This window comes from Carex rostrata, chromosome 27 (genome assembly GCF_964058835.1).
Source record: "Carex rostrata chromosome 27, lpCarRost1.2, whole genome shotgun sequence".
NCBI classification, from domain to species: Eukaryota; Viridiplantae; Streptophyta; class Magnoliopsida; order Poales; family Cyperaceae; genus Carex; species Carex rostrata.
The window spans coordinates 2,741,002-2,752,558 of record NC_135944.1 but is presented as its reverse complement, the minus strand read 5'-3'; the positions used below and the strand labels follow the sequence as shown (position 1 = coordinate 2,752,558).

At 35.0% G+C, this 11,557-nt stretch overlaps 1 protein-coding gene and 1 pseudogene across 2 annotated transcripts; both read left to right on the top strand.

Annotated features, from left to right (window-relative positions):
* Positions 1-384: 384 nt before the first annotated feature.
* On the top strand, positions 385-1,949 carry LOC144545120 (putative UDP-rhamnose:rhamnosyltransferase 1 pseudogene; annotated as a pseudogene). Its single transcript, XR_013508389.1, has one exon. The product of XR_013508389.1 is annotated as a putative UDP-rhamnose:rhamnosyltransferase 1 pseudogene (transcript).
* Positions 1,950-7,273: 5,324 nt separating this feature from the next.
* Positions 7,274-9,102, top strand: LOC144545264 (xyloglucan O-acetyltransferase 3-like). Its single transcript, XM_078293852.1, has 3 exons — positions 7,274-7,476; positions 7,773-8,065; positions 8,148-9,102. Exons 1-3 carry the CDS (start codon positions 7,284-7,286, stop codon positions 8,943-8,945), a joined length of 1,284 nt encoding a protein of 427 aa, XP_078149978.1. The 5' UTR covers positions 7,274-7,283; the 3' UTR covers positions 8,946-9,102.
* Positions 9,103-11,557: the final 2,455 nt, after the last annotated feature.

The window sequence follows — 11,557 nt, the reverse complement described above, 5'->3', positions numbered from 1 at the left end:
ATCCTCTGAGATATCTCCAACTTGAGTAAATATGTGCAAAATCTGGGCCATTCAAATTTTTATACACGAATATCAAAGCACATTAATACTGGTCCCCTCCATTTCAAATAGGCACTGAACAAAAATTGGGCCCGGCCAAGATTAAAGCACATTAATACTGGTCCCCTCCATGTTCATATCTGATTTCACTTGCTACGACCAAGATTAAAAAGAAAAACAATTAACAAATTAACAAACTTGACAGATATGAACATGCATGTTTCATTTTCTTTTCTTACTTCACAGCAAATTTATGAACATCACCATGAGTGCAACCTCTCTATAGTCTATTTAACTCCACTGTTAAACTTCTTAAAATATTGTTAGCATCGATCCTCTCTATCTCTAACATTTAATCACTGTAACCCCATGTCTAACGAATCTCTCCACATCTTGGTCTTTCCATGGCTAGCCTTTGGCCACATGCTTCCTCTCCTCGAACTTTCTAAGTCCCTCACAAAACGGGGCCACCGCATCACCTATATCTCCACACCGAGGAACATCGAACGGCTCGTGCAAATCCAACCTGATCTATCTCCCAGCATACAACTCGTCTCCCTTCCGCTTCCTACAGTTGAGCACCTACCTGAGACGGCCGAAGCTACAGGAGACATACCATTAGAGAAAGTCCAGTACCTCAAAAAGGCATTTGATGGCTTGGAAGCACCCTTCTCCACCTTCTTCAAATCGGCTTGTGCTGATAAAAGTGCAAGGCCAGATTGGGTCATCATGGACTTCACCCATCACTGGCTCCCTAAAATAGCGGAGGAGTGTTGCATTCCATGTACATTCTTCTCGGTCTTCACAGCTCCTGCCTTGGTCTTCTTCGGGCCATGCTCAGAACTGCTTGGTGGGTATCGGACCTCAGTTGAGGATTTCACTGTACCACCGAGTTGGATCCCGTTTCCTTCCAATGTTGCCTTCCGCCTCCATGAGGCCCGTTCTTTCTTAAGTGTCGGCGAGAAGAATGCATCTGGTGTTACCGATACAGAGCGGATTGTTTCAGTTATTAACGGAAGCAAGTTTGTTTGTGTCAGGAGCTGCCATAGCCTCGAGTCTAAATGGCTGTCACTTCTAAGCAAGCTCTATGCGAAGGAAGTCATGCCGGTTGGTCTTTTACCGCCTTCTATTGAACAATCATCTAATAGGAGAACTACAGATGTCGGTGAGCTTGATGTCATGGATTGGTTAGATCGGCAACGCATTGAATCCGTTCTTTACATTGCTTTCGGTAGCGAGGCCACTTTGAGCGGAGAGCTTCTTCAGGAGCTTGCTCTCGGCATTGAGATGTCAAAGGTACACTTTCTCTGGGCACTAAGGAAGCCAGATGGTTTACCAGACGGATTCATAGAGCGAACAAAAGAATTTGGAGTTGTAATGGAATGGGTTCCACAAATGAGGGTCTTAGCACACTCATCCGTTGGAGGGTTTCTGACACATTGCGGTTGGAGTTCGGTAGTTGAAAACTTTCAATTCGGGCACCCTTTGGTTCAATTGCCTATATATGCTGATCAAGGGTTGAACGCTCGAATTTTGGAGGAGAATGAGATTGGTGTAGCTATACCGAGAGATGAAGAAACCGGGAATTTTAGGCGGGAAGAGGTAGCAAAAGTGATTCGCTTTGTCATGGTGGAAGAAGAGGGGAAGGTTATTCGTCACAATGCAAAACAACTGAAGGAGATATTTACAGACAGGAATTCTCATGAGAAACATATAGATGATTTTGTTGAGAAGCTTAAGACATTCAAATGAGGTGTTTAAGTGCACCTTGATTAGTACATGTTCATCAGGGCCATTTCTATATTGAAAGTTGAAACCTGTCAATGGAATTTTTTATCTTCTGCAATGTTTTGATGTATTATTGTAATAGATCTTGCATTTCCAAAAAAATTGGTTCTCAATTGTTTTCATGTGAGTTCACGTCTCAAGCAGGAAATATATCTGCTGTGTTTATTCTTTTGGAATAAGAGGAACCTGATATTCCGATCGCAATCGTTAATCTTTGTTGGGATTTATGCATCAAAAACTTCGTTGAAACTTGAAAAGTTTTAACGGTTGGATCGGAATAACAGGTTCCTACTATTCCCAAGGAATAACAGCATATTTCTTTCCCTCAAGCAGTCGTTTCCTTTTTGAATTTGAGACACTGTTTATTTCTTATGCACTTTCATTATTGTTGAAGTCACTAAAAGTAAAATGGTAATAAGACTCAACAAATGATATTACTATTTCCAGTAATGTAATTTTTGCTAACAATTGTAGGAGCTATTGGGTATATTTGTGTAGAGAGGATTATTTTTATATATACAAAAATATTAACTAATTAAGGAAAATAAAATAAGTGATTTCGTTTTTTTGATGTGGTTGAAGGATCTGAAAAAACATTATATCCAAAGCATACAGATTGCACCACAGTTGTTGTGTGAACTTTGCCACATGAGATCTGATTTTGTTTTCCTCATCTCTTCCTGTCTCGTGTGCGTATCCTCTGAGATATCTCAACTTTTGCGTGACGGATGTGTCCGGTGCCTATTTGGAGATAGCGTGGCCGCGTGGGGAGCAGTATTTTTTAAGCTTTGAGATTCGTGCAAAACGTATTTGAACGATTGGAATTTTCCAAAAAAAATTATTTTTACAGGAGATATGCTCAGTACAGCATTTTTAAGAAGAGGTTTAGTTTGGAAATTTCTAACTGGAGACAAGAAATAGGCACTCACGTGATTATTTATTAAAAGGAGAGATATGTAGGCCCCTCTCTTGTGACTTTTGAAATCAACTATTCTTGATACATTATTAAATAATATCTGATTTTGTTTGAATTTTGATTATTAACCTATAAGTATATTGTTTAATAGCATATCTATAGATTTATATTTTACATTTTACTTTTATTTATTTTATTTTAATTTATTATCAAATATTGTTAAAATAATATAATACACAAGCAATATGTTATCTTGAAAGGACCCATTAGGGAATTGCCACAGATTTTGACACGGTGTGTGCCACTTGTTGCTTTCATTTGCAATACTGAAGCTATAAACGAAGAAGTCATGGTCTCTGTGTATTTACAAGATGAAGAAAATTATTGTTTAAGAGGAATAAGTAAATTGTGATGGTTCAAGAGAAAAGAAATGAAAAAGTAAAATTTTTGTTGGATTTCAGGATTTTTTTACATTTCAAAAAAAAAAAATGGAAGAAATGACATGAGAATGCTAGTAATTTAAGTAGTAATCAAGAATTTTCTAGCACATACAATTCATATGTTGGATATGAGAATGCTAGTAATTTTTTATTTGACACTACATTAATGTCTTTATTTTTTAACTTTGTATAACAATATTTTCATTCGTATTTTAATACAGAGGACGATGAGATGATCCAGCCAGCTCGGCATAGCTTCTGGCAATAAAAGTGTATTTTATTTGTAATGTTTGTAATACATTATATAATTAGTGGATTATTTGAGTGTAATATTTTGTCTTAACATAGTTTTTTTACAAAAAAAAATTATTAATTATTTTCTACTTTTTGGTTTCGAAACAAGCTTTTGTCAAAAAAATCCGAGTTGCCGATTCGATTTTAGCCGATTCTTCCGATTCTGATTCCACCATCAAAAATCCGACTCTGATTCTGAGTTACAGAACCATAGTTTCAAAGAAGGATATTGTGTTGTTTCTGTAGTATAGTATATGGCAGTGAATGCACATTAGTCACACTCTCTCTCTCTCTATATATATATATCCTCATAAAGAGGAGGGATCAAGTTACAAGAATTTTTGAGTTACAATAAGTTACCACAACTATTTTCTACATTTTCAAAGTCCAAATCATTGATCCAAACTATTCAACATGATATCCACAATAAAATGTGTTTCCAGATCAAATTTTATATTTTTTGAATTATTTTTACTATTTATTAAGATAGATACAAAATTCAATAGTCTGAATTTGACTAGTTTTTATACCCATCTTAATAAATAGTAAAAAAATTCTAGAAAAATGTAAAATTTGGTCTCCAAGCACATTTTATTGTGGAGATCACATCTAACGGTTTGGATCGACGATTTGGACTTCAAAAATATAAAAAATAGTTATGGTAACTTGTTGTAACTCAAAAATTGTTGTAACTTGATCCCTCCTCATATATAAAATGCTTAAGCATTGATATGTACTTTTCAGAATTATTAGCACGATCGAATTGATCACTTGTATCCAACAAATTATAATGCTCAAATTTGATGCATCCAATTGATACTGTATAAATAAAATTATGTTAGATCCCACTGAACAATGGACCACACATAGCAGTGAATTGGACAGCACAGAGAAATAATTACATAAACAACCATGACCATGTATATTTCTTTCTCTGCAGCTGCAGGAGCTCTGTCCACACGTTATTATAGAACAATATAAATGCACAGTACCTTATACAACCGTCCTGTAGGACTTTCTAGAAAATAATTAATGTTTGCAGCATGCATGCGTTGGCGAGTTTTTATTGGGAATTTGAACGACGAATTACAGAGAGTAGAGAGACATGGTACTATATGTACATAATTAGTTGCCTTATAATATATAGTACTGTACTTGTGGCATTGCTTGGTCAGTGCCCAAATATCAATTGTGTACTTTTGTATTAATTGAATGAATGAATATGTTATGTGTGTGAGAGGAGTTTTTCAATACCTCATGTCTTTCATATCTCATATTTAATATTTTTATTGTTAAAATGAAAATAATCCATCCTTTCATATCTCATATTTAATATTTTTATTGTTAAAATGAAAATAATCCATCCGAACGGTTCAACATGATATCCATACTTAAATATGCTTAAGGATGAAATTTTATAATTTTTGAATTTTTTTCACAATTTTTTAAGTTAGGTACAAAATTACTATTTTTGGACCATTCAAAAATATTGATTTTGTATTTATCTAAAAAATAGTAAAAAAATTTGAAAAATTATAAAATTTTGGTCTCCAAACTTATTTTAATATGGATATCATATTTAACGGTTTGCATCGACAATTCGGACTTTGAAAATAAAAATAGAATAGGTGAGGCATGACGAAGTATGACAAGAATAAAAAATAGTAAAAAAAAATCCAAAAATTCTAAAAATTGGTATTCTACATGTTTATTATATAACCAATTTTTTGAGGTACTTTGATCGACGTTTCGAACAAAAAAAATTTAAAATTTGACCTGTAAGTCCTTCGGCCGAAGTGCTTCTAGAAGCAATTTAGCTAGACTCTCTCTCTCTATCTCTCTCTCAATACACACACACACACACCGAGAAATGTTGGGTTATATCAAAACGTTTGATCCGAAGCCATGGTGCAATCAATTGGTTTTTAAATTTTCAAAGTCCAATCGGTAGATGTGATCTCAATGTTAAAATGTGTTTGGAGACAAAATTTTAGATTTTTTAGATTTTTTGTATTAGTTATTAAGCCAATTTTAAAATCGCTGATTTTAATAAACAGTGAAAAAAATCTAAATGATTGAAAACAATGATTTTAAAAACTGACTTAATAAATAATTAAAAAATTAAAAAATATATATAAAATTTGGTCTCCAAGTACATTTTAATATAGAGTATGCATTAGTTTCATTTAAGCCTATATAACACCAACTCTAAAATCTATCGAATTGGCTTCAAATGGTGAATCCAAACCGTTCAAACTGATTTACTTCATTAGTTGTGCATTTTATATGCAAATTTATAAAATTTTGAATTTATTTAATATCAAGTCAAGCGGTCAAATGAGTGAGTATTTAAGTCAATTTTAATACATTCATTTTTCAACATTTGTACCGCTTGATTTGATACTAAAATAACTTGAAAATATAAAAAAAATTACATATAAATGCATCACTCATAAAGTAAATTGGTTTGAACAGTTTGAATTAATCGTTTTAAGTCTATTTAATCAATTTTAAAATTAGTGTCATATGACACTAATGTTATATTAGCCGGAATCTTTAATATAGATTGAATACTGAGTGGTTTGGATTGACTGTTTGAACTCTGAAAATATAAAAAGTAAAGCATTTATTACACGGCTCGGGAACAAACATTTTAATATTAGCCAACCTCATATATATATATATACACACTTTTCGACCAAAATTAGTAATTTTTTTTAATTTGTTAATAACATTTATCATATCGAAAAGAATTCCTCTATAAATTTTAAAGAAACTTCAAAGTAATCTTACGTTCTGACTATTTCATTTTTTACTTTTATTTTTCCTTGTGAGCACCTGCCTTGTGTCAGCATCACTAGATCCGCAAATAAAAGGCCCAATTACAATTGTGTCAGAAATCCAACAAAGAAAAACGAGAAACATATACCAAATAGAAAAGAAACCCATGAGCCTCAGCCCAATAACAATGTGAAGAAAAGAAATCCATGAGGCAAAATTTCGCCTTGGTTTCAACTTTCAAGACAACGTCGGACGTACCCCCTTGAAATTTGGTCAATGCATAGGAAGTAGTAAATTTGAAGTTCGTATTGACGTAAATTTATATCTACCATTTTGTTTACTACTCACCAGGATAGATCTCCACACCTCCCAATAAATTATTTAAATTATTTAAATTATTCGGACAATGATAAATTTTGTACAAATTAAGCATTTTAATATATTGCGCACTAGAATGGTGTGTTTGTAATGGAAGGATTTGAATAATTAATTTTCCAGAAAGAATAACAAGAAGAATTTGGTAAATTTTAGTTAGTTCTAGCTAGTTGAAACGAGTGTGTGTTCTAAATTTTAGTTGATACAAATGTTGATTCCAATTAAAACAAGTTGATATTTTGGAAATATTTAAATTATAATGAATTTATGAATTCATATATAATAGTTTGTAATTTCGTGGTCAATAGTTGTTTGTTAAATCAACAATGTATATATTTAAGAGATGAGACTTGTGAATAGTTTGTAATTTCATAATAGTTTTAATATCATTATGGATGGAACTTGTGAATGTTGCTTAGGAGATATTTAAGAGATGAGACTTTGGAGGTAGTTATCTGCACTTGCTCAAGGTCTGTATATAAGTTAAGAGGGGGAATTTTGATGTATACTTCTTGAAAATCTCAAAATTAATTACCAATTAAACCTTGCTTGTATATAATTAAGTTAAAGTTCATTTCATTATTTCCAAACCAATACAAACACCACCATTTACTTAAGCCCCATTATTTCTCCTCTCAGGCCTTGCACGCATGGCAAATGAGAAGTATCCTCTAGGAACTATGAAATTACATCCAAAACCTAATATTAATAAGTTGCAGATATATCATCTATTGGTCTTCTTGTTATTGCTTGCTTATTTCATATATTTTTCAAACATTACAAGCTTTTTTATTCTTCCGAGCAAGCAACGAAGTACTACTTCCGGTCATGCCCTTGCAACAGGTATGTGTATATATATATACTAGTTTCTAGTTATGACATTGTGTTAAACCTTTTGTAGTTCTAGCATATATATATATATATGATGTATTAATTTTTCTATAGGAAACTGTAATTGATTTTGCATTAATAAACAGTAGTGATTTGGAATCTTAATTAAATATACATCATAGAACTAATTAACTCATTAAGAGGGTAAAACCAACCTGATCTTCAAAGGTTAAATTGCTTTTAGAAAAGGTTAAAGAAAAATTAAATGATTTATTAGTTTATATGGAACACAATTGAAATTAAAGCAGGTAGTAACGGTGACATAATGACGTGCGATCTATACAATGGCACCTGGGTTCGTGATTATGGAGGCACCATTTACACGAACCTGACATGCAAGACCATGCCGGATGCAAATAACTGTGAAAAATATGGCAAGGATCACGACTTTGTCAAATGGAAGTGGAAACCGCACGAATGCCATCTCCCTCGTTTCGATCCGGAAGAGTTTCTAAATGCTGTCAGAGGGATGAATTTGGCATTTGTTGGAGACTCAGTTTCCCGGAATCACAAGGACTCACTTCTTTGCATGCTTTCTCAGGTAACCTACTACTCACAGATTTTGTACTGGTACAATTTAGAATTCAGATAGAATAATTTGTAGTATATATATTATTTGTCAGGTTGAGTCTCCTCAGAACACATACAACGACGTAGAGAACCAAATCACAAAATATTACTTTGAAACTTACAATTTCACCCTGATGCATCTATGGACGAGATTTTTTGTCCGGTATGAGGACAGGAAGGTTAATGGGTCCGTCACTGAAACTGACGTGTACCTAGACGAGATGGACCCGAATTGGGTGAACCATGTGCATGAAGCCAACTATGTGGTTGTGTCAGGTGGACACTGGTTTATAAGACAACTCAACCTGTACCAGAAAAACAAACTGATCGGTACTATCTATGAACAATCACAAAAGAAAAACACCCCTGTACTGGGCTTGATATTTGCTTTGCAAAACGCATTTAGAACTGCACTCAACTACTTGAATTATAAAAATAATTATACAACAGCAAGTAGAAGTAGTAACAGTAGTATCAGCAATCTAAGGTTAGTAGTGGTGAGGACCTTCTCTACAAGACATTATGAGGTTGGGGCCTGGAACTCAGGTGGATTTTGCAATAGAACAAGACCCAATTTGGATTTAGGCCTGTTAAGCGGTAACCACTTGGAAATGAGGAATATGCTGCTGGAGGAAATGGAGAGGGTCAGAAACGAAGGTGGAGGTCAAGGTGTCAGGTTTGCTGCGATGGATGTGACACGGATGATGGATATGAGGCCGGATGGACATCCCGGGGCCCACTGGGATAACCGGTGGAACCCTGGGTTAAGCGACTGCACACATTGGTGCATGCCTGGAGCTATTGACACCTGGAATGAGCTCTTGTTTCTCACACTACAAAAATACATCTAGTTATTTGTTACAAAAATATGTCGCTAATGTACTATTTCTCCTTTTATTTTGATTTTGGACCTAGCTTATTATTGGGGTCGCCTTCTGTAGGTGAACAATAATTAATTTTCCAACATTTATTATTTGTAAAAAGTGTTTGTTAAAACGCGTTATTTTAGTGTAAGTTGCATCATGGAGTTCAGTAGGTTTAGTAGCTTTATTTTTGTGCTTTAATATGATAAAAAAATTGATAAGATACTAAAATATATCATAAACAAGACCCAATGGTAGCAGTTGTTTCTCTTAGATTTTGAAATTTTGTGAAAAATTATTGGATCGGACAATTCAGCTAGCTATCTCGGAATTTATTTTGTGCATTTGCCTTGTGTCAGCATCAGTGGATACACAAATAAAAGGCACAATTACAATTGTGTCTAGAATTCCAACAAAGAAAAAGGACAAGCATATAACAAATATTTTTCATATTTATTTTATCACATACAAAGTACAGAGGGATGTTCAGAAAGCCCAATAACGGAGGCCCAGTAATCCAGGGCCTTTATCGGCCTTTAAAACAAAAATGATACATGCCCATCAGTCCATCCTTCTCTAGCTCTCTTGACAAAATAAAATTATTACAAAATTTCTCATACAAATAGTAAAAAAAGAAACGTCAGTAGATACTGATAAATCAAATCACACCAAATAGGAAAGAAATCCATGAGGCAAATTATAGTCCAATAACAATTAATGTGAAGAAAAGAAATCCACAAGACAAAATCCTACCCCCCCCCCCCCCCCCCCCGTGAAATTTAGTCAATGCATAGGAAGTAGTAAATTTTAAGTTCGTATTGATTTAAATTTATATTTACCATTTTGTTTACTACTCACCAGGACGATCTCTACACCTCCCAATAAGTTAAGGAAATGCTAACTGTCGCCGAGAAATTTCGCTTCTATCTTGTTTCGTAGGTAATTTTCTTCCGTATTTTAAGTTTTAATTATTTAAAATTATTCGGACAATGATAAATTTTGTACAAATTTAAATTAGTGTATGGTTCATGTACTTTTTAATATATTCACACTAGAATGATGTGTTTGTTGCGGAAGGATTTAAATAATGATTTTTTCAGAAAGAATAAATTAAAGAAGAAGTAGGTTTAGGGTGTTTTAAATTCGGTGACTAAGCCACTTCTTTCAAAAAAAAAGAAAAAAAAGAGAAGTAGGTAACTACGTATTAATTCTTGTTTAATAAACGAGGGTGTTTTAAATTTTAGTTGATACAAATATTAATTCGAATTAAAATAACATGATATTTTGGATATAATGAATTTGTGTGTTCATAATAGTTTGTAATTGTGGTCAATAGTTGTTTTAAAAATCGACAATGAAAAGTATATATTTATTATAATTATCAATGAAAAGTATACTATATCATCATAGCTGGATCTTTATCATCATAGCTGCGAGCAATATCAAGGGTTCACCTGCAATCACCACCGGTGAAGTGCATTATAGGCAACCACCACCAGCATTGGCCATTCATGATCCACCACTAGTTAGTGAAGGTTCTCACAGGCTAATTAGCAAGGACCAGAAGGTGCTTTCTGAAATAATTGAAGTGGACGATCGGCAACCAGCAAGAACAAAAGAATCACTTACCCAGAACAGCAACAGGGCCCAATAGGGCGGGGCTACAACAGTCAAGGCACGATCAGCAAGGGATGGGACAGAACAAAGCGGGGCACTATCAGCTGCGAGCAATATTAAGGGTTCACCAGCAACCACCACCAGCATTGGCCATTCATGACCCACCACTAGTTGGTGAAGGTTCACGCATGCTAATTAGCAAGGACCAGAAGGTGCTTTCTGAAATAATTGAAGTGGACAATCGGCAACCAGCTATAACGAAAGAATCACTCACCCAGAACAGCAACAGGGCCCAACAAGGCGGGGCTACAGCAGTCAAGGCACGATCAGCTGGGGATGGGACAGAACAAAGCGGGGCACCATCAGCTACGAGCAATATCAAGGGTTCACCTGCAACCACCACCAGTGAAGTGCATGATAGGCAACCACCACAAGCATTGGCCATTCATGATCCACCACTAGTTGGTGAAGGTTCTCGTAGGCTAATTAGCAAGGACCAGAAGGTGCTTTCTGAAATAATTGAAGTGGACGATCGGCAACTAGCAAGAACAAAAGAATCACTCACCCAAAACAGCAACAGGGCCCAACAAGGCGGGGCTACAGCAGTCAAGGCACGATTAGCTGGGGATGGAACAGAACAAAGTGGAGCACTATCAGCTGCGAGCAATATCAAGGGTTCACCAGCAACCACCACCAGTGAAGTGCATTATAGGCAACCACCACCAGCATTGGCCATTCATGATCCACCACTAGTTGGTGAAGGTTCTCGTAGGCTAATTAGAAATGACCAGAAGGTGCTTTCTGAAATAATTGAAGTGGACGATCGGCAACCAACAAGAACAACATAATCACTCACCCAAAACAGTAACAGGGCCCAACAAGGCGGGGCTACACCAGTCAAGGAACGATCAGCTGGGGATGAAACAAAACAAAGTGGGGCACTATCAGCTGCGAGCAATATTAAGGGTTCACCAGCAACCACC

Bases quoted from the DNA above. Each gene is read 5' to 3' on its own strand.
- LOC144545264 (XM_078293852.1), top strand. From the start codon at position 7,284: ATGGCAAATGAGAAGTATCCTCTAGGAACTATGAAATTACATCCAAAA. The intron at 7,477-7,772 runs GTATGTGTATAT...AAATTAAAGCAG, and splicing joins CGGTCATGCCCTTGCAACAG to GTAGTAACGGTGACATAATG. The intron at 8,066-8,147 runs GTAACCTACTAC...ATTATTTGTCAG, and splicing joins TTCTTTGCATGCTTTCTCAG to GTTGAGTCTCCTCAGAACAC.